The sequence below is a fragment of the Microtus oregoni genome, unplaced genomic scaffold (assembly GCF_018167655.1).
Source record: "Microtus oregoni isolate MIOR12 unplaced genomic scaffold, Mior012 000003F_ref0000135, whole genome shotgun sequence".
Lineage (NCBI taxonomy): Eukaryota > Metazoa > Chordata > Mammalia > Rodentia > Cricetidae > Microtus > Microtus oregoni.
In genome coordinates, this window is record NW_024543062.1 from 53,741,397 (window position 1) to 53,768,775 (window position 27,379).

At 36.3% G+C, this 27,379-nt stretch overlaps 1 protein-coding gene across 3 annotated transcripts in view; it reads right to left on the reverse strand.

Annotated features, from left to right (window-relative positions):
* The window catches only part of Dpp10 (dipeptidyl peptidase like 10), a 1,484,741-nt gene that overhangs the window by 348,343 nt on the left and 1,109,019 nt on the right, over positions 1 to 27,379 (reverse strand). For all 3 annotated transcript variants that reach the window (XM_041649248.1, XM_041649247.1, XM_041649249.1), the window contains exon 4: positions 16,378 to 16,472. In XM_041649248.1, the coding sequence (XP_041505182.1) occupies positions 16,378 to 16,472 (95 nt within the window). The remainder of the gene's footprint in view (positions 1 to 16,377; positions 16,473 to 27,379) is intronic.

The window sequence follows — 27,379 nt, forward strand, 5'->3', positions numbered from 1 at the left end:
ACACTTGTAATCCCAGCACTCAGAAGGTGGAAGCAAGATCAAGAGTTCAAGGTCAACCTTGGCTACACAGTGAGTTTAAGGGAAGCCTGGAATACATGAGACCCTGAGAGAGGGAGTATATGGAGAAAGTGAGAGGATAAAAGGGAAGGTATGTTCCGAGTAATGGAAATCGGGAATGCTGCCATATACAAAGACACAACACAATGTTCATATCCACATATGAATATGGACATTCTGGGAGACTGTACATATTGAAATCTATGAAGCCATAAACAAAAAGATTTCTGTGGAGCTATTGTCGACAGATACAGATATTCACAAAAATAACTTTAAAAAGTAGTGCTGATGAACTACAAGGAAAATATTTTTTTTTATATGCATCTTGATCCATTGTTTGGAACAGAACTTCATATGAAGACTGACATGCTTTGGAAATCAACATTAGACCTATAAAATAAGAATTTGGGGCCCCTAAACGGGAAACTTCTACCAATTCTTCAATTGGAATTGTTAAAGACAGATTCTCATGTATCCCAGGCTAGCCTCACACTTCTATATATCTGACGATGACCTTGAACTTCAGATCCTGTAGCCTCTACATCCCAGTAATTGGGATGGCAGTCAAGTGACCCATATCTCGTTTATTGGAACTGTACATAAAGCTAGAGCTTCTTGCATGCTAAGCAAGCACTCTGCCAAGTGAGGAAAATGCCAGCCACCATCTTCATGGCAGACTTTTTAAGCAATATATATTAATTATGGGTAAATTTGTGCATGATCCAACACTGAAAAGAAAGAAATACAATTGAAAAATAGACTCTGATTTACTTGTGTCTTAAACAAATAGGTTCTTTGTTGTCTGAAAACATGGGCTGGCAGTGAATATGTTGTCTTTGTGATGACTTAGGAAATATCATAAAGGGTGTATGCAAATGAATGCTCTCTGGACATGTACAAGAGAACATTTTCTTTATACGTAACAGAGTAAGATTCTGAGTTTTGTCTTTTACAATTGACACCAGTCTGACATCTTGTTTATAATCAAGCCAACATCCTTCCTCATTCTCCACTGCTTATAATTATGCCTCTTTAGGAAGAATGTTTTTCATAATTTATTAAAATATAATTCAATAATTTATTTAACTTGGTTATTTTTCTTCCTTGATTTTTCATTCAAGTCATTGGTACATACCACAGGCACATTTTACCCTAGATATTTTTGTTTTCTTTTTATTCTTCTTAACAAAATTTTATTCTCAGTAACAAAATAGATTTAGGCAGTGGCTGTAACAGCGCTGGAACATTTGCCTAGCTTACCCGAGGCCATAGGTTCAATGCTTTGTACTGCCAAGATAAACAGATTTACGACACATGTGTTCTAAAGGGCATATTGAAACAGTAATACAAATTTTAGAAAGTCATATGTGGATACTACAGGAGTTTTTAAAAGACTATAAAAGGTTCATAAAGTCACAGTGTGGAACTGATGCTAGGTAAAATTTTTCTCTGTCTCTCCTAACTCATGTCATTGTTTTTTGATTTTTTGCAAAAGAGGTTAGGGAACTTGCAATGAGTCAGTTAACTCAGAAGAGTCAATTCTAATTTCCTCTCTGTTGCTGTGATAAAACATTCTGATCAAAAACAACTTAGAGGAGGAAAGGTTTATTTGATCCTATACTTCTAGGTCACAATCCATCATTGAGCACAGTCAGTGCAGGAATTTAAAGCAGGAATTCAAAGGCAGGTATTTTTGTTATTACATACAAGACTGCATCTGACAAAACTCATTCTTAACCAAGAAAATAAAGTAGAAACTCTGGAAGAAGAATGATGTGGCTGGCCTATGTGTAATTTATTTCTTTTTTATCTTTTTTATTGTTTTTACTGAGCTATATACTTTTATCTGCTCCCCTCCCTTTTTCCCCTCCCCAAATTACAATTTTCCATAATCACCACACTCCCTATTTACTCAGGAGAGCTTGTCTTTTTATACTTCCCATGTAGATTAGATCCAAGTATGTCTTTCCTATGTCTCTCTTAGGGTCCTCTTTGTTGTTTAGCATCTCTAGGGTTGTGAATTGTAGACTGTTTTTTCTTTGCATTATGTCTAAAAGCCACTTATGAGTGAGTACATATTATATTTATTTTTCTTGGTCTGGGTTACCTCACTCAATATGATGATCTTGAGTTCCATCTATTTGCCTGCAAATTTCAAGATGTCATCTTTTTTTCCACTGTGTAGTACTCCATTGTGTAAATGTACCACATCTTCTTTATCCATTCTTCATTTCAAGGGCATTTATGTTTCCCCATGTTCTGACTATTACAATTAATGCTGACATGAGCATAGTTAAGCACATGTCCTTGTGGTATTATTGAGCATCCTTTGGGTATATATCTAAAAGTGGTATTGCTGAGTCTTGAGACAAGGTTACAATTACCCTGATATCCAAACCACCCAAAGAAAGAGAATCATGTACCAATCTCATTCATGAACATTGATGCAAAAATATAAATTTAAGAACATATCAGAAAAATCATCCACTGTGACCAAGTAGGCTTCATCTCAGAGATGCAAGGATGGTTCAGCATATGAAAATTTGTCAATGAAATCCACCATATAAACGAAGTAAGAAAAACCATAATAATCCCATTAGATGTCAAAAAAAAGCCTTCCACAAAATAAAAAACCCCTTTGTGACAAAAGTCTTGGAGAGATCATTGATACAAGGAATAAACCTAAACATAATACAGCAAGCCAACAGCTAACATCAAACTAAATGGAGAGAAACTCAAAGTGATTCTACTGAAATCAGGAACAAGACAAGGTTGTCCACTCTCTCAATATCTATTTAATATAGTACTTAAGGTGCTAGCTAGAGCAGTAAGGCAACAAAAGGAGATCAAGAAGATACAAATCAGAAAAAAAAAAGTCAAACTCTCACTATTTGCTGATTATATGATAGTTTACATAAGTGATCCCAAAAATTCTACTTAGGAAGTTCTACATTTCATCAACACTTTTAGTGTTGTAGCAGCATACAAGATTAACTAAAAAAATCAGTAGCCCTCCTTTATACAGGTAATACATGGGATGAGAAAGATATCAGAGAAGCACCATCATCCAAACAGTCACAAATACCAAAATATATCTTGGAGTAACAAACCAAACAAGAGCAAGATGTGTATGACAGGAACTTTAAATCTTTGAAGATTTAAAAAAAATTAAAGAAGACACCAGATGATGGAGAGATCTTCCATGCTTTTGGGTAGGTAGAATTAACATAGTAAAATAGCAATCTTACCAAAAGTGATTTATTTCTTATGCAGCCCAGGTTCACTTGCCTAGGAATGGTATCATTCACAATGGGTTCAGCCCTCCTGCACCAGTTAATAACCAAGACAAGTCCCTTCAGACATGCACACTGTTCAACTGTTCAATATGAATTACAAAATTCTCCAATCAAGATTTTCCCATCAGATAATTTTAGGCTAGGTAAAGTTGACAAAACTAACTAGGACAGAGTCAATGACGATGATGATGATGATGATGATGATGATGATGATGGTTGCAATGGTTTGTAAGAAAATGGCCCTCAAAAGGAGTAGAAATATTAGGAGACAATCTACATCCCGTTGTCTGCATATCAATATGAAGCAGTTCCTTCTCCATCACCATATCTGCCTACATACTGCCATGCTCCCCACTATGATGATGATGGACTAAACATGCGACTGTCATCTCAATTAAATGTTTTCCTTTCAAAGGTCATGGTGTCTCTAAACTGAAGTAGAAACATTAACTGAGACAATGATGATGACACACAGCACTCAAGATGGCAATATCTAAGTCATTTCATTTCAGAATGGACATGTGGTAGTTATTATTCAGAAAACATCACAAATATCACAAAGAGTTATTATATTAATTTCTAGAGCTAAAAATAAAGTTTCTGTTTTTTAAAAAATATTATAGAGTATAAAATGAACAAAAATCTAGAGACAGAGGAGATAAAGAAAAAGGAACAAAATGAAATTTCAAAAACTTGTGACAAATATTTCCCCTTTAATCAATGTTCATTGTCCTACCCAAGAGGGTCAACAAGTTTAGAACTTATCAAAACAAAAAAGAAATCCTAAAATAGACTTGTGAAATTCAAATGGAAAAAACTCAAACAGAGAGGTAGGGAGAAAAAAAAATGATACCACATATATAGATGAGTAATCCAGTAAGAAGCCATTTGGGATCTAAGGGAATTGTTATATATTTCTTAATCATTAAATGAAATATACTATTTACAAAGAATACAAGGCATCAGGGTACACATGGCCATTAGACCCACACAAGAAAAGACTCTGGCATGAAACGTGAGGGTACACAAGACAGCAGCTTCCACCACAGGAAGATGCAAAATAAATTACCAGAAGTGACTATATGAGCTTATGAAAGGCAGAAAACATTTCTGTCAACTTCTTTTTTCTGTTGATTATAGACAATAGCTGCATAATCACTAATTATAAAACAGTATCTGTTGTGTATGATATTGTATCCATATATGACAGAGATGGAAGCAACCATACAGAGGAGAGAGATGTAATGGAAGGATTAAGGACTATTTTCTGTATACTATTGAAGTAGGTATTTAATTGCATTTAAATTACTCTAATTTATTACTTGTAGGACACTTGTGGGTTCAAATAGGAAAGTTGTTAATATTGACTATTTCAGTTTGATCTGTAGAATCTGCATGATGGAAGCAAAGGACGAACTCCTACGTGTCATCTCATGACCTCCACACATGTTAGAATATGCAGGTGTTGGGAAGGTGGCAAGTGGATATCATCATTTTTCAATGTACACTTATATAAAATTGTCAATAATAAAAATGTATAACTTAAAAGAGAAAAAGAATATACACTGAGAAGGATAAAAATAAGAAAAATAATTAAAAAAACAGAAGTACTAAAGTTGACAGGGCATAGTTAGAGAAAGATGGGGTGGGGAAAATACCTGAGTGCAAATTTATGTATACATATAGACATTAAAGACCATAAGAGAGTCCAGAGATAAAAATTCATACATTTCTAGATAATTCATATACGACAGAGATGTGAAACCTCTTCAATGGCAAATAATAATATTTTCCAATAATCCTGTGTGTCTCACATGGACAATAATGATTTTATTTTCCGTTCCTCATATACAAAAGTGGATTAAAAATGAATCAAAGAATTTAAGACTAAAATTATAATAATTGTAAACAAAAATACAGAACTTAATTTAATTAAAATAAAATAAGTAAAAGAAAGAATAAGTACATTTGAAGTCATAATTGGTTAATTTCAGAGAGAATTTCTTGTAGCTCAGGCTTGCCTTAAACTCAATACATAGCTAAAAATGCCCTTTACTTCTAACTTCCATCCTCTTCCAAAGTACCAGGAGTACACCTCATCTGCCTTATGTGACACTAGGTCTTAAATCCAGGGCCTCATTCATACTAGGCAAGCAGTCTACCAAATGATCTATATCCCCATTTCCCCAAACAAAGATCTTTCTATAGCCAAAGATAGCAATCATAAAGTAAAACAAAAAGCAATATTCTTAGAAAAAAAAAAACACAGAGAAAGGGACTGGGGAGATGATCTTAGTGGTTAAGAGCACTGGCTGCTCTCACAGGTGGACCATGGTTGCATTCCAAGCGGTAACAACTCTGCATCTCCTGTTGCAGATGATCTGCTTTCGTTCTGTTCTGACCCACTGCATACATGTGGTCCATAGACATACATGCAAGAGCAGAACACACATGTTCTTTTTAAATTAAACTGCAGACATGATCAAATAAGGAATATGTATCTAATACATAAAAATCTCAGACAGTTTAGCAATGCAAATACAAATAAACTAGTTGAATAACTGAAACAGAGAGATATGGAAAAAAGTTGTGGAACCAGCCAACAAATACATGAGATCTTCAAGGGTTTTAGTAAATTATGGAAATAGAAACTAAAGTTTTTTTTCACTTACCCATACTTAAGGGAATCAAAAAAATTTGAGTGGAAATTTCTAGAAATATGAAAGTCCTAAATTTAAAAATCTGTGACATTTTACATAACAGGAAGATATCTCATATCGTACATTTCCAACCCATAAGAAATGTCACTCATCCTCTGTGCAATGGATTCATGCTGTACACATTACCCACTGTTAGTCTTAGCAGATATCTTGGTTATAAAACCAACTACTCCAATGTTTAGATGCTTAGCATTGAGGTTTTTACAAAAAAAAAAAATGTCCCTCAGAGCCTCATGTGTTTGAACACATGTTTTCTCATTGGTGCTGCTGTTTCGGAAAGGTATGGAAAGTGGAATTATGCTGGGGGAAGTAGGCCACTGGTGGCCATCAAAGGGAGTGGCACTATTATGAGGTGCGGCCTTGTTAGAGTAGGGGTGGTCTTGATGGAGAAAGTGGTCACTGTGGTCATGAGCTTTGAGATCTCAATATGCTCAAGTCACACCCAGTGAGAGAGACTACTTCCTGTAGCCTGTGAGTCAAAATGCTGAACTCTCGGCTACCTCTCCAGTACCATGTCTGCCTGCATGCCACCATGCTTCCCACCATGAGGATAATGGATGAATCCTCTGAACTGTAAGTGAATCACAATTAAATATTTTTTTCTTCATAAGAGTTCCTGTGGTCATGGTGTCTTTTCACAGCAATAGAAACCCTAACTAAGACAATATATAAAGATAAAATCCTGCCAGCCAGCTTCTTATTCCTGTTGCCTTTCTCTTCTAACGCTATGCTTTTGGAACCAAAAGCCAATATGAAGCTTTTCTTCCTGAAGTTGCTTTTGTCGAGGTGCTTTATGACAACAATGGCAAAGTAACTATTTATCTGGGTTCAGGTAACCCTGATATCATCTAATAAAGAACTCATTGCTCGATAGCAGTGAAATAGGCCACTGAATGTATTTGCTACCCTTGAACAAAAAGTGGAAATTTTTAGTTTAATAAGGAAAAGACTCATAGTTGAGTTGCTTAGAACTAAAGGAAGGATGAACCTCCTATCTGAAATGCTATGACGCAGTAATGTAGACTAATGTGCCACTAATCCTGACATTGCAGAAGACAAAGGCAGAGTAGGGTAAATGCATGACATTTGTAGGTAGAAGATGTGAACTAAAAGTGCATTCCATTGCTCCAAAGTGGAGATAACTCTTTAGCCCAGAATGCACTAAGCAATCCAGGCTGAATGCTGGGTAACAGGCATGGGCATCTACACCAGGATAACTCTCAAATTGAAACTATATCATCTCTTTTGGATTGACACAGAAAAATGGGAAAGAGACATGGAGTGAAGATGAACAACAATAGATACTATGAATGGTGGTAGCAGGGCAGGGTGCATGATTGTGTGTGTTTGTGTGAGAAAGAAAGAGAGATACACAGGAGCAGAGAGAAAGAGACAGAAGGAGTGAGACACAGAGAAAGGCATAGCAACCACACATAAAACTCAAAGTTATTTGAAAAGAAAGAATCATGGCATGGGTAGTAAATATTGAGACATTTAAATTATGATAAAAATGTAATTTGGTCAAATTAAGGCAACTGAAGTAATTAAAACCACACTTTTCTCTTTATTTCTTACATGCGTGTGGTAATATTTTTCTGCTTAGATGGTGATAAAAGTAGTTTAACTTTTAGACATCTGCAAGTAGATCTACGTTTATCTAATTTTCTGTCTGTCTGTTATCTATCATCTGTCTGTCATCTATTGATCCTCTAGGTAGCTAATATTGATTCACATAACCTATGTGTATATGTAAATATATTTAATTCAAGCATTTTTCTGATGTTTTTTAAATTATTTGTGTCAATTTAAAAAGCAACCACAAACATACACACAATAACCCCACATATCCTTGACTGATAGAGAGATGGCTCAGTGGCTCTTCCCCTGGATGCTCTTCCAAAGGTTTCATGTTCAATTTTGAGCACATACATGGTGGCAGGAAGATGAGTCTAGCCTGGTCTACAAAGTGAATTCCAGAACAACCAGAGCTGCACAACTAAACCCTGTATTCAAAGCAAAAAACAAAAAAACAAACAAACAAGGACTTTGAAAGAGATTCGGTTGTGTTAAAAATAACTGGATCGGGAGTCAAGGCATTTATTTCCTTCCTCTAAAGACTGCCTTAGACATCTGTTTTTCTAAACGTCAATTTCTTGATAAACAGCAGTGGGAGCTGAGAAAGCTTTGCGACAGTATGATGGACTGCTGTTATCAATCTGTGCTTGCCAAAAAACCAGAGCCTCCTTGAACTCATGTGTCTCACAAGCACATTCAATATTAATTTACTATGCTTCCACTGTGAGACCAAAATATCTGCTCTTTCGTTGCTTCTTTTTCTTTTCTTTTTTCTCTTTCTTTCTTTCTTTCTTTTTTTTTTTTTTTCACTAGGAGGTTTCAGAATCCACCCTCCCAGACCCCACATAAGGTCTGCATTACTTAGGGGCAGAGGCTGAACATTCCCAAAGGCTGAAAGGGAGGGAGAAATTGCATTACCAACTTCAGAACTCACAAACGTCTTTTGAGAATGTAGTTTGTTTGCTTAAATCACCATAAATGAATATAAATTTGAATATGTGACTTCATACTTAATATTCGCTTTTAAGTTCATTTTATTAAAATTATTTTTTTTTTCTTTCTGAGATAGGGTCTTTCTCTCATTCTGACCTGGAATTTACTCTAATCTTCCTTTCTTAGGGTCTTGAGTCCTAGATTACAGGTGCATGTGACCATGTTCATATATTATCATTATTTTAGTATAGGGACTACATATATATAATATTAAATAAGTACTAGTGTTCAGTGTGGTGCTTTGTTATACATGAATATTGTGTAAAGACTAAATCAACATATTAACATAATTTTCAGCCAACTTATGTTAGTCTTGGTGATAAGACATTAGAAATATATTCTCCATAATACCAAAATACACATTATCATTAACTGTGGCCACCCAACTGTGCAATAAATCTGTAAACTGAACTTTCCTGTCTAACTAAAACTTCCTTTGATGATCATTCTTAAAAAGTTTTAATGAGGTCTCCATGACTGGGAGTTAGCCAGATGTGAAATTATTCAGAAATAAAACGAAAGGCTGAACCAGTCATAAGATGGCCAAAGGTGTGTAACTTCAGTATGAAATTGCTCCAAATAGTCTGACTGGCTGTGGCTACATTTCAGAACACAGGCTTCTCTGGCGGCCATTTCCAAAGCAATGGCAGATTCGGACTCCTGCTCTCTTCCAGCTCTTATCTGATGCATACCTCCAGCCCCACAGGGATCAAAGGAAGACCTAAACAAAGGCAATTGCTGGAACTATGAGTACTACTGCAAGTCTCCAGGATGGGTTTGAGAAGAAGGAGTCCTAAGTTCTCTTTGCAATGTTCAAGCACATTATGTTTAAAAAAGGAAAATAACATTCATTCCGGCCTTTTGTTTTGATCAAAAGATATTCAAATGTATTATTTGCTGGACTTATTAGCAACAATGGATGCAATTGATGATGCTTTCATTTAGAATGTATTTATTATTATTGTGTGTGAGAGAGAGAGAGATGTGGAGTGACTGTGCACAGCATTTGTGTGGAGGACAGAAGACAGCCCAGTGGAGTCAGTTCTTCCATTTTATCAAGGTCCTAAGGACAGAACTCAGGTTACCAGACTTGCATGCAAGCCTCTATATCAGATGAGTCAGCTTACCTGTCCTTGAGAACAATTTCAACCACATTGTCCCTGTGAATGATAACTTAGTAGAAGATAGCCTCTATCTTATTCTTAATGATAATTTAGGGTGGAATATTTGGAGATATTTTAGCCATATTCTTCTCAAAGGAAGAACTCTGTGTATAACTCAGACAAGACTAACACATTGTCCTTGAAACACACAAAGACAACTGAAGTATCTTCTCACATTATGTGCCCAAGATGTGTGAGGGGAGAAACAGAATTTCCACTACTGATTTTCCCACTTTTATGTTCATTATTATTAAAACTGTACCAGAATTTATTTTGTATTTACAATGGCATAGCAAAGAAAACAATATAGAAAATCATAACCATTATGAAAATGTATAAGATAAGCATCTTAATATAGACTGAAGTTGTTTATACATGCCAAAAAAGACATACACTCGCTTGATTTAGCCTGTGCTACTATTTTGGAAATAGTCAATAAACGGTTGAACCAAGTCTGTCTAGCCACAAGTTTTCTTGAAAAACATTCTCTTTCAACATATGGCTTTATTTCGGATTCGGATTAATTTTAAAGAGTTTATTTAAACATGTATTTTTAAGATTTATTTTAATTGTTTTAATTATGTATTGGTACATCTATAAGTGAGTATTTATACCCAAGTACTGATATTCACAGAAGCCAAAGGTATTGATTTCCCTGAAGCTGGCATTACTGAGGGTTGTGAGATACCAGATATGGATACTGAGAAATAAACATCGGTGCTCTGCAAGAGAAGTGCTCTAAATCACTGATCCATCTCTCTAGCCCCTTTAATATATTTATTGAAAGTTAAAATATATACATTCTTGTTTTCTGACTGTTATTTTCGATAGTAGTACCCCTCTTCATACTTAAGTATATATACATATGGATATATGTATATATATCCATATGTATATATATCTTGTTTGTCCAAGACCATAGCCAATGCTCACATTATCAATAATAAAAGGATCACTGCTGACACACAGGTGATGTTTCTGATGCTGCTTTGCATGCTCTTCTGTATGAATTAGTTCTGGCTCTAGAAATAACATTTCTAAATGATTAGACTGGTACGGAACAGTTTTGGAGCTAAAACTCTTTTCCAGCCTCATGTTTAAGAAGTGGTAAGTTTTCAGGACTTTATTTCCTTAGAAGTTAGCCTAACTCAAATCACGAAGAATGATGTGAGGCCATTTATCTCATGAAATTTATGTATTTTGGACAGTTATATCCAGTATCATTCTGACTCAGATTCTTCAACCTATCATTACACAACTTAAAATAATCAGTTATCATTTAAGATGTGCTTAAAATAGTTAAAGAAAAACATATTATCAAATTATTTTAACTTTAAAAGAAAATCAGGAGCTAGATATGACATGGTTGCCACACACACTTTGTTGCTCTTGTAGAGGACTCAAGTTTGGTTTCCACCACCCACATCAGGCTGCTATCTACTGCCTATAGCTCTAACTCCAGGGGATCTAATGCTCTCTTCTGAGTTCCATGAGCAAAATGATCATTTGTGGCATACACTCAGACACATAAATAGTATAGAAAAAAGCTTTAAAAATAGACAAATTGACATACTTTAGGATAACATGTTTTCTAAGCATCAGAATATTCTGCTATACATTGGAAAATAATATTTATCAATACAGTTTCTCAGTTGATTTGCTATTATTTTACTAGATCCCTTTTCAGTGATAATTATCATGATGGGTTATGACTACAAGTAAAATATTTCTTATTATGAAGAGTAATTACTTCTTAATTCTTATAAATTCTTTTCAATATGTTGACTTAGGAGAAATGTTAAATCAAAATATTAACTTCATATGAACTTTAAAACAGAATTGGCCTTAGCAATATGCTATTTTAGAGTTGGAAGGAAAATTTTTTTAAAGCTTCTTTTGAAATCATTTCTTGGTATTTTACTTTTTTCTCTCTGTTTCAAGCTTTAGTGAACTAGTTGCTGCTAAACACCGTCTTCCCTTCTCTTAACCTCTACTTTTCTCCCTTCTCTCCATTGCATTATAACCCTTTTGAGACTCATAAACTTTTTATCTGTATCAAGTCAGATATGAATTTAAGAATCCTATGCATCATCTAAGAATAGTAATTAGAATATTTGCTAAATGTGGCTGTGTTAAGCATTATAGGTAACATAGAGGAGAATATGAATAGATGTAAAAGGAAATTTAAAAGAATAAATACACAACACAGATAAACTGTAGTAATGAGCACATGGAGGATATATTAATGGGATGAGATGGAATGCGCTAACAATATAAGAATTGGGATGATAGAATGATAAGCTCAACACTTCTTTTTTTAATATGACAAGACCATTAAAATAACTAATAAATTTAAAGGAAATAAAAACAATTTATGATCAAAATAGATATTTCATTCATACAAACTAGGTAATGCATCCAGCAGGACTCAGTCTTATATGTTAAGAATATTCCCACACTGGATCTCTAAACCCATCCTTTCAGATTTGACTCGGTGAGTTCAGGCCCATTACAAAGGTTACCTACAGAGAAATAAGGGCATGAAAATGTGTATAATCTTTATTCCAGAAAGGAAAACTACAGAAAATCAGCCATATTGACTTCTCTCTGGACTTCGTGATCGTACTTTCACCATGCCAACCCCTTCTTCCTTCTTACTGTCTTATTCTATGGAGAGCTTCTTTTCCCAAAGATTCTTATACCTTCTCTCATGTCTCATGGTCCTTCACCTAGTGAAGAAATGCTAAGGCTGCCCCATGTTGTTTTCTACAATCTTTCATAAAGGTTGACACTATCTTCTCAAAGGAGATGCATTCTCTTAGAGAGTAGAAAGTCTGTCATATAAATTTTTCCTTTAAGTACTATGAAGTGTGGGATCCACAGCAATTATTTGTAGATAAGAATCATTAAAACAAAAATGCAATTATTACCTCTTATTTATTAATTCAACTTCCATTGTATTATTATTATATTGTGTGTATATTGCGAGCATTCCTATGTATGTGGAGGTCAGAAGACAACTTGAAAATTCTCTCCCACCACCATATGGGTCCCAGGATATGGATGAAACACAGGTCTCCATGCTCTGGGTGTGTTGTCAAGTCACCTCTTTGTTTCTAATGACTCAATAATTTATACATGCACGCATATTAACACACACATATTTATAACTGTTGTTTGATTTAGTGACTTTTTCTCCATGGCTTTTTAAGCTTTCTTTTCTTAAAAAAAGTTTATTTTATGTGTAGGTGTTTTGTCTACATGCATGTATGCCCAAAAATCAAGCACATGCCTGGTGTATACTGAGGGAAGAAGAGGACATCAGAACCTCTGGAACTGGAATTACACAGTTGGAAGCCAACATGTAGATGACTGAAATCAAACCCAGTTTCTCTGGAAGAGCAACTAATGCTCTTAACCACTGAGCCTTCTTAGTATATAATCCATTAGCACCCTGTAGTAGTTTGAATGTAACTGACCCCATAATCTCATGGGGCATGACACTATTAGAAGGTATGGCTTTGTTGGAGGAATTATGGCATGGTAGCGATAAGCTTTAAGGTCTCATATATGCTCAAGCTACTACTACCCAGTATGTCAGTCTACTTCCTGTTGCCTTCTGATGTACCCGGCACTATGTCTGCCTGTAGGCCACCTTGCTCCCCACCCTGATGAAAATGAACTAAATCTCTGAAACTGTAACCTGTCACCTCAATTAAATGTTTTCTTTTATAAGAGTAGCCAGGGTCATGGTGTCTCTTCACATCAATAGAAACTCTAACACTCACCCATAACAGGCTGGCTCCTCCCACATCAAACATCAATCAAGAAAATGCCTTTCAGTTAAGCCCACAGGCCAATTCAATAGTGATAATCTTCACTTGAGGTTTTCTCTTCCCTAGTGACTCTGGGATGTATCAAGATGACAATGAAACTAACCAGCACAGACACGAACAATTATAAACATATTCACAGCAATCCATGAGATTCAAGCCTAAATAATTGCCTTGAAGCAAATAAAACCCATGAACAAGAATACTCACTGCAGAATCTTAACAAATCTTTAGGATCTAACACTGAGGAGATGTATCATAAAACACAAAGAGACAGAACACCACCAAACTCATTCTATGAAGACAAAACTAGATAACATACAATATAGAAACATATAGTCCAATTTACTAGATAAATATAGGTGAAATTTTCCCAAGAAAACATTTGCAAAACAAATTCACAAATACATTACGAAACTAATACTTATCCTGGCTAGTTTTAAGTGTCAACATTCATAACCTAGAGACAATTGGAAGGTAAGCTTGGGTTGAGGAATTATTTAGATCAAGTTAGAATGTGTGCCAGGATGTGAAAGACTGTCTTGGCTGTTAATAGATATATGGGTAGTTCCAGCCTACTGTGGGCATTACCATTCCATAGACAGGTGGTCATGTACTACATATGTAAAATCTAGCTTAGCAAAAGTCTGCCTTCCAGCCAGCAAGCACCATCCTTGGTGATTCCTCACTTTGACTGTGAAGTGATTTCCTTGGACAATGGGGTGTGGAGTAGTAATCCAGCCTACCTTCAGTTCTTCCTTGAGTTCTTTCCTTAACTTCCTTCAATAATGGACAGTGACCTAGACTTGTAAGAAGAATGAACCCATTCCTCCTTTAAGCTGTTTTAGATCATGGTGCTTTATCACAGCAAAAGACAAAAAAAAAAAAAGAAAAAAAAAAGAAAAAAAAACAAACCCTAGAACAACATACCATGACCAAGTAACTTTCATTCTAAGGCTATAATATAAGTTCAGCAATATACTAAAGTATAAATAAAATGCAACATATCAGAGACAAAAATCACATGAACACATCATACAGATAAAGCGATCAAGCTTTGACACGATAATAGCTCTGAAGAAAATAGGAATAGAAAGAATGCACTTCAACACAAAAAGAGTGTATGTACGACTACACCCAGTCCTCTGCCAAATGGGGAAACTGAAAGCTTTTCTGTTAAAATCAGTAAGAAAACAAAACTATTTCTCCAGGTTTGTTCAATGCTATGCTCAAAAGTCAGTAATAGCAATAACACCAGAGAATAAAATCAAAACAAATTAGGAAGAAAAAACTAAAAGCATTCCTATAGTTGGTCACAAAATCTGATTCCTAGAAGGTTCTAATATCTAAGCCAGAAAATTCTTACATCTGATAAACACTTTTAACGAGGGAGGTTTCTCAGTTAGAAAAATGTTGCCCTTGCAAACATGAGGCCCTGTCTTTAGATTCCTAATATCCATGTGAAAAACTGCTCGGGAAAGAACACACATGAATTCTATGGTCAGAAGGAAACAGAATGATTTCTAGAGCTTGCTGGCCATCCAGACTAGAAAACTGGTGAGCTCCAGAAACAGGGAAGTAAACTCATCTCGAATATAAGGTGGAAAACAATTGTGGAAGAAGACAACTGATGTCAATCTGTGGTCTACAGAGAGAGGGGGAGAGAAAGAGGAGAGGGAGAATTTAAACTAACTTAGGTACTCTTCCTTGCTCTCTGCCTCACCCTGAAAAGTGGATGGGGTTAGGGTGGGGAGAACATGGGAGAGCAGTAGGACAGGAGGGAGAGGAAACTGGAACTGGTATGTAAAATAAGATTGTTTTAAAAATAAAATAAAATAGAAAATAAAACAAAATTAACTTAACCAGAAAGAGAATGTGTAATTATTAACTTAACCAAGGGAGTGAAAGACTTCTACAATAAATCTTCAAAATACAGAACTAATTAAAAAGATACTAAACCAATAAAATGGATAAGTTACCAAAACCAATGTACAGATTCAATACAATCATCACAGAAATTCCAATGAATTCTTCAAACGACTAGAAGAAGAGGCAACCCTAAGGCTCATATGAGCACAAAGATCAGCAAATGCAGCATAGCAATGTTAAACAGCAAGGGAATGCTAGAAACACTGAAGGACCTGCTCTCAAATATCCTATAGGGTTATAACCAAACCAGCATGGCTATGAAAGAAAAACAGCAATCCAGACCAAAGAAATGGAATGGAGGCTCCCGTAAGAAACCCCAGAGCCAAGCCGGGCAGTGGTGGCACACGCCTTTTATCCCAGCACTCGGGAGGCAGAGACAGGCAGATCTCTGTGAGTTTGAGGCCAGCCTGGTCTACAAGAGCTAGTTCCAGGACTGGAACCAAAAAGCTACGGAGAAACCCTGTCTCAAAAATCCAAAAAAAAAAAAAAAAAAGAAAGAAAGAAAGAAACCCCAGAGCCACTATCAGCTGTCCCTGACTAAGGTATAAAAGAAACAAACATTAGAAAAAATTGGCATCTCTACAGCAAATGTACTAGGGAAATTCGGCATTATCATGGAAAAAAAAAAACTGAACCTGCCCATGAGGGGAAATGATGGGACAGGTGAGAAGAACATTTAATCCATATCTTGTAAGACCCCGACCCCAATTCTCTATCTAAACTATAGCTGAGTTATAGATACATACACAGCAATAGAGAGGTTGCTGGTGAGCACTAGAATGCAGAACAAAATTAATTATTCATTACTTACAAAAGTTGTGTTTTCCAATAACAATGTGGTAGCATTTGTTTCTGTATTCAGTTTAATAACGTGTCCATTGTCGGTTTTATATACCACATCTGTATCTGCAACAACAAAGACATCCAAAATTGGCAAATGCATCAGGATAATGAAATATCTGTAAGGGAGAAAATGTGTATTATAAACACACATTAGAAGCACCATTGTCAGCCTTCAATAACCCCAACAGATTTTTGCTCTTGGCTCACATTAATCCTCCGGAAGTATCAGGAAACCTGCCTAACACATGCTTCACTGTGCAATGAACATAGGTTAGTGAGAGGGTTACTCATTTTCATGGCTTAGCAAATAGAAATTAATTAAAATATAGGCAATCTGCCACATAATTTGAAAGGAAGGAAGAAGAAAGAACACCCCCCAGCTCCTAGAGGAAGTCATTTTTTTTTTTTATCTACAATCCAGTGTTTAACTGACAGGAGCTGATGATTTACAGTAATTTCACAATGCTAAGTCAGTCCATGCAGAACTACCCTTCTGCAGACTTGGGCCTCTTTCCAGCCCTCTGGCTCCATATGATTCCAACTCAGCTGCATCCTCTTGGGGTCAGAGAATCCTTTCCCTGGTATTTTACTAGATTTTTTTATGAGTGCCGAACAAAATCACCCAGGATATTATCATATCATCCAATCCATTTTGAGAACTTTAGAAAATGACCTTTATTTAAAATAGTTTTGCTTCTAGCTAACTTGTATGTATTTGTTGGTCAATTTTTATCAGCTTGACACATTAGTAGATATAGGTTTAAAAAGGTGATTTTTATTGTGGAATTGTCTCTCTGAGATTTGCCTGTGGAAATCTGCAGTAGACTAGGCTCTCCCCTGATGTGGGATTTCCCTCTGTATTCGGTGATTACCATTAATCAATAAAGAACTGCTTTGAGCCTTTAGCAGAGCAGACCTAGGTGGGAAGGACTGGACTGAATGCTGGGAGAAAGAAGAGTGGAGTCACAGCGAAGCCATGCAGCCCTGCTGGAGCCAGATGGAACTTTTCCTGGTAAACTACAGCCTCATGGCGATACACAGATTAACAGAATTGGGTTAAATTAATACATAGGCGGTCAAGCAGTGATTTAATTAATAGAGTTTCTGTTTGATTGTTTTGGTGCTGAGTGGCCAAGAACCAACAAGCCGCCTCCTTGCTACACTCCCCCTCCCACATCAAACATCAATCAATAAAAAAAAAAAATGTCCCACAGGGCTTCTGAAATCAACTACCAATAAACTGGTTCTTTATATCATTTATTTTTCCTATAAACATTGCACAACAAAAGACATATTCACATTAAGATTAAGCATTCATGGGGTATTTTTTATTCCTTTTGGTGCATCTATTCCTTCTTCCTAAAAACTGTAAAAGGCAAGGCAGACTAGGTGTGTTCCTTGCTTGATATATTTTACTGATCTGTTCTCCTGTTTTCTTGTGCTCAATGACCAAGAGCTTGATTAAATAACTTTACTCCTATCCCACTCAGTATTTTTCCCTTTGATAGATCTACTCTGAACACCTTTGATTTTCATGAGCAAATCACCATAGACTGTCAGAAAGAACTAAATAGCATGCCCTCAACGAATGACTCCATAGACTTTTACTGCACCAGTAGTGATTCCTATACCCTTGCACATCCTCTTATATCAAAGAAATAAATATAGCAGCCAAATCCCCAAAGTGGTTTACCTCTCAGAAAGCTAACAAAAAGGGGAATCTTAAACATGGAAGATTTCTGAGGTCCTAGAGATTAAGGAGATCTGAGAGTGTACTTCAACTATGAACAGTCCCAGGTCAATGGAAGGAAGAACATAATTCATGCTATGCGGTCTCTCACAGAGAAAACCCTAAGTAGGACATGAGGGATTTTTAATTAAGGATACAGGTAGGAATATTAATCATTATTTCTCTTAGAACCAAAGTAGAAGGAAATGAAGCTTGATAAGATAAAGAATACACTTAACATTGATTACTTTAAAGTCAATTTTGTTGGATAATTGGATTTGAGATTTGTGAATACTGTTAGCCCTTCATACCATGCCCACAAATTTTTACACCTGGTCTTCACATTTTATTAGAGGAAAAACTTTTCTTTTTAAAATCCTTAGGTAATTCTTTAGCTCAATATAAAATAAAAATCTCATGAAATCATACAAAAACAGTTAATATCTATCTGTGTTCATTGGTTTTCAAGCCATTCTTTCTAATCTAGTTTTCTGGTTCTTACATTCCTCTCACTTCATGACAGAACCCACTGGCTACTTTCAGAACTTCTCTTGCTAGATTAATAAGTAACACAGTGACAAAAAGCATTCCTAAACTGCCTCATTCCTTGCTTGATATTAGAAAATGAAATATGAGTGGCTCATCAATGAGTGGAGTACCTTAACATGGGAAGATTAAGCTAGGTATGCTTCAAGCACCCTTAAAACGCAGCTTTACATATGCTTCTGCGGTACCTTGATTAAATAATCTTTCCTTCTTTTCAGCTCACTGAAGTCTAAGAGCCAATTATCCTAAACACATATTCAACTCAATCAGATCCCTAAAAGGAAAATATTTGACACTATAGCTTCACTTTCTATTCCCCCATCCTAAGTGCTTGCATTTGCAGTCTCTAAAACTCATAAACAAACATGGCTGTCACATCGGCCCAATCCTTTTTCCCATTATAATTTGAATAACAAAAAGAAATACATAGCAGGAGCTGGAGAGAAGGCTCAGCAGTTAAAAGTTTATGCTTCTCTTTCAGAGGACCCTGGTTCAGCTCCCTCAATCAGAAGGCACTCGCAAGTATAACTCCATGTCCAAAGGATCTGGGTCCCATGGATACCACATGTGTATAGTGCACAGCAAAACACCCATAGACATAAAACTAAGACATTTTTAAAAGAAGAAATTTATACCAGTATATTCTAGTTTAGGACTTTCTAAGTAAAAACCTGCAATTTCTACCTCTTCCACTCAAAGTCAAGAGCAAACATTTTATATAATTTTGCTTTCAATGTGATAAAAGATTATGATCCCAGCATGGGAAATAATTTGGTTATAAAATTGAATGAAATATGCCTCAAACATCACATTGAAAGAACTTCCCTGGCTATTGAAACTCCAATCTCAATACAGATTCATATCACCCATTTATGGTCTACATTGCTTGTCAGATTGACAGGATCTAGGAACACCTTAGAGGTAAAACTCAGCGAGGAATTTTCCAGGTTAGGTTATTTAAAGTTGTGAGGACTCACCATTCCAAAGGTTTAAGATTATATTAAAAATTAAAAGTTAGCTGATCATAGGAATTCATTCTTTCTGCATTCTGACTAGGTGTCAAGAAGAGCCTCAGCTCCCATGATTGCAACTTCTCCATCATGACGGGATGCATCTCCTGTAATGCAGGTTAGAAAAAAGTTCTGTGTTCTGTAAATTTCTCTTTTCAATCTCTCTGATGCAGCAAGGATGAAAGTAACTCATACATAACCTGCCCTGGTTGGGTAACTCATACATAACCTGCCCTGGTTGGGTAACTCATACATAACCTGACCTGGTTGGGTAACTCATACATAACCTGACCTGGTTGGGTAACTCATACATAACCTGACCTGGTTGGGTAACTCATACATAACCTGACCTGGTTGGGACTAGGGCTGTGACGATGTCCTTTGCAGCCCTTAGAAATAGTATTGCAGGAGGAAGGTCTAATAGGTTTGAAATTTGAATCAGAAAATCCCTAGACTATTTTAAGAAGATACCAACAAGCCATCCTGGTAGGAATTTAGAGAACCAGACTATAAGAGAAATGTGGATCGTGAAGGCTTGACTTGTGGGGTTTTAAGGGGAACAGGGATCCTCAAGTAACTAAACTAAGAGCCATTCTTTCAAATATGAACAAAGGATGTGGTTAAATTGTGCCCAAACCCTGAGAACTTGTGTGAGGCTGAATTTTAAATAAGTGAACTCATTGTTTGGCAGAGGAAATGTTAAGATAACATTGCATCCAGGCTGTGGCATGCTAAGGATCACTGCTTTTTATATCTATAGTGGGATAGAAAGAAGAGAAATTTTAAAAAGTCAGGTTTTTCTAGGAAAGAAGTCTGAACACATTCAAAGCCACAGATAATAGGAATGGTATACCATGGTGAGAGTGCACCAGTTAAATATTCTGAATTTGAAGGAAACATATCACTTTGGTAGCAGACATCCTGAACTGAAATATTACCTGCTCCAAAAAAAAAAAATATCAGCCATCTAGGCAGAAAGAAGCTACTTTTGTCCGGTGGGGACAAGGCTATATGCCATCCTGACAGGAGAATATGACATCACCATCAAGGGAACACTCGACTAACAGACACAAAAGCTGTAAGAGTAGGGGATCATAGAGGCATACACAGAATGCTTCCCAAAGGCGGCTGAGAACACTTATGTGTTATAGAATTAGATTCTCTGAAAGGATTCAGTGGAGTGGGCTGGCACTGCAAGAAGTTATAAAGACAAAGCCTAAGTTGAAATGTAGACACTAGACTGTCAATAATACCATAATCATGGGAGGATACTGAGAAAAACTGAAGGCATGGAAGAAAGCTGGAAGTTGACCCAAGAGAGACACGATATGTGACGGAGTTATCAGAGTTAGATTGAAGAGGTTACCTAAGCCTTTTGGAGCACAGACAATTCCTTCATGAGTCTGAAGTATTTAGAGTTTTCCCTGTTGGGTTTGGTTCTTGCTTGTTTAATCTTTCCTTGCCTTTTTTTTATTCCACCCTTGTGCAATGGGGATGTTCTTCTATGCCATTGCATATTGAAACACTGTAACTTGCTCTTGATTCTATAGCTCAGGTTTAAAAGATTATTTCATATCTCAGAAGGGACTCCTACTTTAAATGTTTATACAGGTTTGTTCTATTAAAAATACATGGTGATTTTATGCATATTGTGTTATGGAATTAATTATGAACCTATGGGAGCAAAGTATGGAAAACGTTGGCTTAAAAGTGATATGGTTGAATGTCAAAAAGACAGAGATGGAAATTTGATAGCTTATACCAATCATAAACTTGAACAGATTTGGAATAACTTTGAACACAAAACTCTGACCACATCTATGAGGGCTATTCTAGATTAAATTAATTGAGAAGACACATTTTAAATGTTGATAGCACCACACCATTGACTGGAACAATTGAAAAAAAGGAGAAACTCTTTACTGTGAACATACATTTCCCTCTGTTTCCTGACTGTGGATGCAATATGACCAGCTGCCTCATCCTCCTGCCATTATGTTTTCTTCAGCGTGGTGGATTGTAGCCTTCAGCTATGGACCGAACAAAACACTATCTTCCTTAATTTGCTTTTTTATAGCTATTTTCACACAGAAATGTGGAAAGTAACCAATACAGAATATAAATATTCCCTCCTTCCAGATGCCCTAAATTTTTAAAATGATGTTCTCTCAGATAGTATCAGAAAAGAAAGCCCCATCCATTAACATGTTATCATGGTGGCTTAATGCTAAGCTGACAGTTGAAAAAACTCTATTCTCTGTGTATATTAGCATAAAGTCACCTCATTAGTTGAGGTTATTTTATTACTTACTAAAAATGTAAGCATGTGTTTAGTTTAGCAAAGATAATTTGCTTGCTTAATATTGAAGAATAATATTAAATCTGTCTATAAACAATTCTTTAAAAACTGAAAAAAATAAGGGCATAAAAAGAGATTCCAAGGTTTTCTGAGGCATTTGAATCCAAATATGATCTTAAAATAGTATATTGTAATATGTATAAGATAAACATTTTGAATTCTCCTATATTGTTAAAGAAAACACAGAACCAATATCCTGGGAAATCAAAGCTAAGAATTATAGAATGACAAAATGGCCTGTTTTCACAGAAAAAGTCAAACAATTTCACAAATGATTTATTAAATATTGAGTTAAGGTTCTGTTCCTTAATTAAGCATCTCAAGGATCAATCAAGAATCCAGAGCCGTTCATGATTGGAACACAGCAGGATGCCCATCCTCCTAGCAAAAAACACTCCTTGCAGCAGGGCCACAGGTCCTCATCAATTCAGCAGCCCACATCCACAAGAAATAGCTTCATCTTTTTATCTACTTCAAAGCTTTGTTAAATCCACATCCTTGCCTCCCACCCCCTAAATCACCCAACAAACCTTTGGGGAGGGGAAATTTTGTACGTTTGTTAAAAAACAAGAAAAAAAAAAACAAAACACTCCCCTCAACTAAATCCATGCACTCTGGATTCTTAAATATCTTTGATTTCTTGTGCTTGTGACATTTCACTCATACATACTTTAGTGAATATACTTCTCTCCATTGAAAAGTATCATAAACCTGTTTATTTAAGTCTTCTCTGTCCCGAATTTTCCCACTTGGTCAATAAAGCTTTTACATAACTATAAACTTTGTTATGCAAAATATTTCTGTGTTCTTGTGCCCACTGCCCATGCTAGTCTGCACACCTCCTGCAGTATAGTTGTGGCCTTCTCTCCTGAAACTGGAACTGCCAACACCGCCCTGCACTTGCAATTACCCCTTCAATCCCGAGTTTCCCCTACATTCAATTGCTCGACACAGAGATGTCACATCTCTGTTGAGATGAACAGAGCCTTTGCTTTACTTAGGTATTCATTCTTCAAACATCTCTACAGGTCCCATCCTCCAAGAGGAACCCTTCAAAGATCAGCTATGGGCTTCAGCTTTTCCCTACCATCTTTTCTCTGAGTGATCATTTTACTGATACCTTGCTATACTGATTCGAGTCAATTTTTTTTAAAAAACCTGTACACTAAACTCAGTAGGTTTAACGTGAATGCACTGTAACTTTAGCTACACACAGTCTCCAAATTCCATATGCCTAGGTTATTATCAGAACGTGAAATTTCCTGTACAAACTCCTGTGTTAGAACAGCCATGGGTGCTGTTTGAGAAGGTTAAGGAATCTTTAGGACATGAGGCATGGCTAGAGGACTTGGATCACTGGAGATGGTCCTTAAGGTTTTAGAGACTAGCCCTACTTGTTCATTCACTGCTTCCTGACTATGGATTCAGATTGATCAGCAAGTCCCCTGCTCCTCCCAGCATACTTCCCTTCCATGGTAAATTCTGCCCTCCTGGAATTGTAAGCCAGAACAAACCCTCCCTCTTAAACTGCTTTGTCTGGTAATTTTCATATATGAAAGCAAGAAAAAATGACTAATGTAGCATATGCTCATTCCTGCCATCCTGCCTCTGTGTTTCCTGTATTAATACTATTCTTTATAATGTTATACCCAGAATAGTTGTTAGCAATAAGACAAATTCTCAGCCACTACATATGCCATCCCGTTCTACCTAGTTAGTTTTTCTTGTCTTTCATGAAACAAAGATTTTTTTGATCCCTAAAATTAAAGATTAGCATTCAACACATATTCCCAAGCTTGTATTCAATCAATAACAGACAAGATTATCTGTGTCATCTGTCTTTTTTGCAGGTCCCCACATCATATATTGCCTTTCCATTCTGATTTACTTACCATACCTACTCACACATACTCCAGGTCCTACTTGGACTTTTTATCTATTTCAAATCATCCTTCAATTCCAGCTCTTTAGAGATTTCACATTATCACTTAATAACTCCATCACCTGATCTCTCATACTGGTCATTTAATATTTGATCATGTAATCCCTTTCATTATTTTTACTAGTTTATTTAGCTTGGATGCTTTTCTTTTGAATTTTCAAAAGCTTCATATATGTAAAAAGAAGCCACTTAAAAATTACTTTGAACACACACCATTTTCTTTTAAGAGGTCTGTGTAATCTCAGAAGGAAAGAACATATGGCCAGGTCTATGACAAGGATGCTAATGACCTCATTCATAGGGCTTTTCTCAGTTCTGGGCTACAAATAGAACTTGTAGACTTAACTATTTTTCCTCCCCCTAGAATGAGGCATCTCTCTCTAAGCTTGGCCACTTGGAGTAGGGAAGTAGGTGATATAGACAACTCTTTTCTTCTTTCTTTTTTCAATATATTATTTCATTTTGCTATTCCAAGAGTGGCTGTTTTGCTTTCAAATTAATTTTTAACACATTTGATTGTACATTAAACTTTTCAACTTAGTATTTCTGAGGGGAGACAATTAACAGAAAAACTCATTAGCCACCTTATTCTTTCTCTGTTAATTGTCTGTATTTGAGGTTTAGATGTATTTCTTGTATGCAGAAGAAGGATAGATTCTGTTTTTGTATCCAATCTGTTAGCCTGTGCCTTTTTATAGGTGAGTTGAGTCCATTTATATTAAGGGATATTAATGAACAGTGATTGCTATCTCCTGTTAATTTAATTTTCATTGTTGGTGATGTTAATTTGTGCTTTTTCCCCTTCTTTGGGATTTGCTGCTATGAGACCATCAATTGTCTGTTTTTGTTGATGTAGCCAACTTCCATAGGTTCGAGTTTTTATTTTAGTATATTGTATAGGGCTGGATTTTGTGGCTAGATATTGGTTAAATCTGGTTCTGTCATGGAGTACCTTGTTTTGTTCTTCTATGGTATTGAAAGTTTTGCTAGATATAGTAGTCTGGGTTGGCATCCTTAATCTCTTAATATCTGGCTTTCATTGTCTCCAATAATAAGTCAGGTGAAATTCTGATAGATCTGCCTTTATATGTTACTTGGCCTTTTTCCTTTGCAGCTCTTCATATTTTTTCTTTACTCTATGTTTAGTGCTTTGATTATTATGTAGCAAGTGGATCTTTTTTGAATGCAGTCTATTTGGTGTCTGTAAGCTTCTTGTATCTTTATAGGCATATCTTTCTTTAGATTGGAAAGGTTTTTACTATGATTTTGTTAAATATATTTTCTGTGCTTTTGAGTTGAAGTTCTCCTTCTTCTATACTTCTTATTCTCATGTTTGACCTTTTCATGGTATCCCATATTTCCTGGATGCTTTGGATTAATCTTTTGTTAGATTTAGTGTTTTCTTTGTCTGATGCATCTATTTCCTCTATTGTATCTTCAGTGCTTGAGATTCTCTTTCAAGTTTCTAGTATTCTGCTGTTCATGCTTGTGTTTGTGGTTCCTGTTTGTTTTCTCATGATTTCTGTTTCTATAATTCCCTTGGCTTTTGTTGTCTTCATTGTCTCTATTTCAGTTTTCAAGTCTTAAATAGCTTCTTCAATATGTTTGATTTTTCTTGGTTTCCTCTAAGGTATTTGCCGATGTCTGACATTTTTTTGTTTTTCTTTTCATCCATTTCTTTGAGGGAATTTCTCATTTCCTCTTTAAGAGTTTCAAACATTCTTCTGAAGTTACTTTTAAGGTCATTTTTTTTCCTGCTTCATCTATATTTGGCTATTCAAGTCTTGATGTTGTAGTGTCTTTAAGTTTTACTGGTGTCGTGTTGCTCTTTGTGGTGTTGCATATGTTCTTACCTTTTCTACTCATCTTTTCCTCTAACAGGTATGGTTGGGGCTGTCTGCGATTCTTTTGATTAATCATCTAGGTGCCACTGAATCTAAGGCTCAGATGGTTGTTCCTCATAATACAGTCAGTGCCACAGTTCTAGTTAACCCCATTGGTCACTCTGTGTTCCTGGAGATTGCTCAGGGCTTCCGGGATTGGTTCTGCTCCCTTGCAATTTGCTGTCTCAAAACTGTTCTAGCCTAGGTTGTCAGCTCTGACCTGTTTTTGTAAATCCTGGTCTGGATCAGTTTCTGTTTAGGTCCCTAGCTTGGGGTTGGTCCTGCAAAGGCTCTAACCTACTCCCTCGGAGTTCCAAGGCTCGGTGTGCCCAGACCCGCAGAGGACCTGGCTCAGGCTTACTCCCTCAGAGGTCCCAGACTCACACCTGGATCTGCAGAGATCTCTGGTTCCTTCCTACTCCCTCAGAGGTCCCAGATTCACGGCCAGGCCAGCAGAGGTCTTGGCTCAGACTTGGCTCATTGGAAGTCCTAGACCAATGCCCAGAACCACAGGGGTCCTGGCTTAGGTCTACTCCCTTGAAGGTCCCAGATTCACATCTAAACCCTCGGGGGTCTCTATCTTTGGCTTACTCACTCAGCGGTTACTCCCCTGTATCTGTTCTGGTAGAGTTCACTGTCTCAGGTCTGCTCTGGACCAATTTGCTGGCTCAGGCCTGATCTGCCAATGTCCCTGGAATGGATAGGCTCCCACACTTGTGGAGCTTGCTTTCTCAGGCCCACTCCAGCCCAGGTAACTGGTTCAGTTCTTATTTGTTTTATGTATATCAAGATGTTGGCTACATGTATGTATTGCACCATGTACATGCCATGTGGTTGTAGAGTTATGAAGAAATGCCCAGGACGTGGAGTTGTTGTGAGGAACCATATGGGTGCTAGGAACCAAAGCCAGGGCCTCTGAAAGAGCACTGAGTGTTGTCAACCAGGAAACTGCATCCTTAGCCCTGAAAAGAATCCCTTAGGCTAATAATGGCCATAGGTTAGGACAGTGGTAACCACTGCGACTGCCATCCTGTTTGAAGTTGTAACAAATGCTCTTCTTTATGAAATCCTTATTCCTGTACACAGCAGCTTTGTCAAGGTCACTTATCCTTTGTAAATAGGAAGAATCTTCAGATCCATGGTTTCCAATTGTTCACTTGAAAGAGATCAACCCTTACTTAATCATAAGCATCTCTTTTTCTCTCAAATCTTTTAATTTTGACATCACTAATTAAATGACCTCAAATTTCACAGTGATATTTCCTTAATCATGATTTAGATAATGCCTCATTGAACTTATAAATTATAGATATAATGAATTCTGCATATTTAATTATGATTTGAGCCTTGGCTTTTCATTCAAAAATTCTATGCTAATTGTTGGACTGTCTATTGGTAGAGTTGGTATTATCCTTAGCTTAGATGTTTTGATATCATCCCCAAATCTTTCATGGATAATATCTAAAGTTTAGTCATTATAAAGTTACTTGATACTATTCCA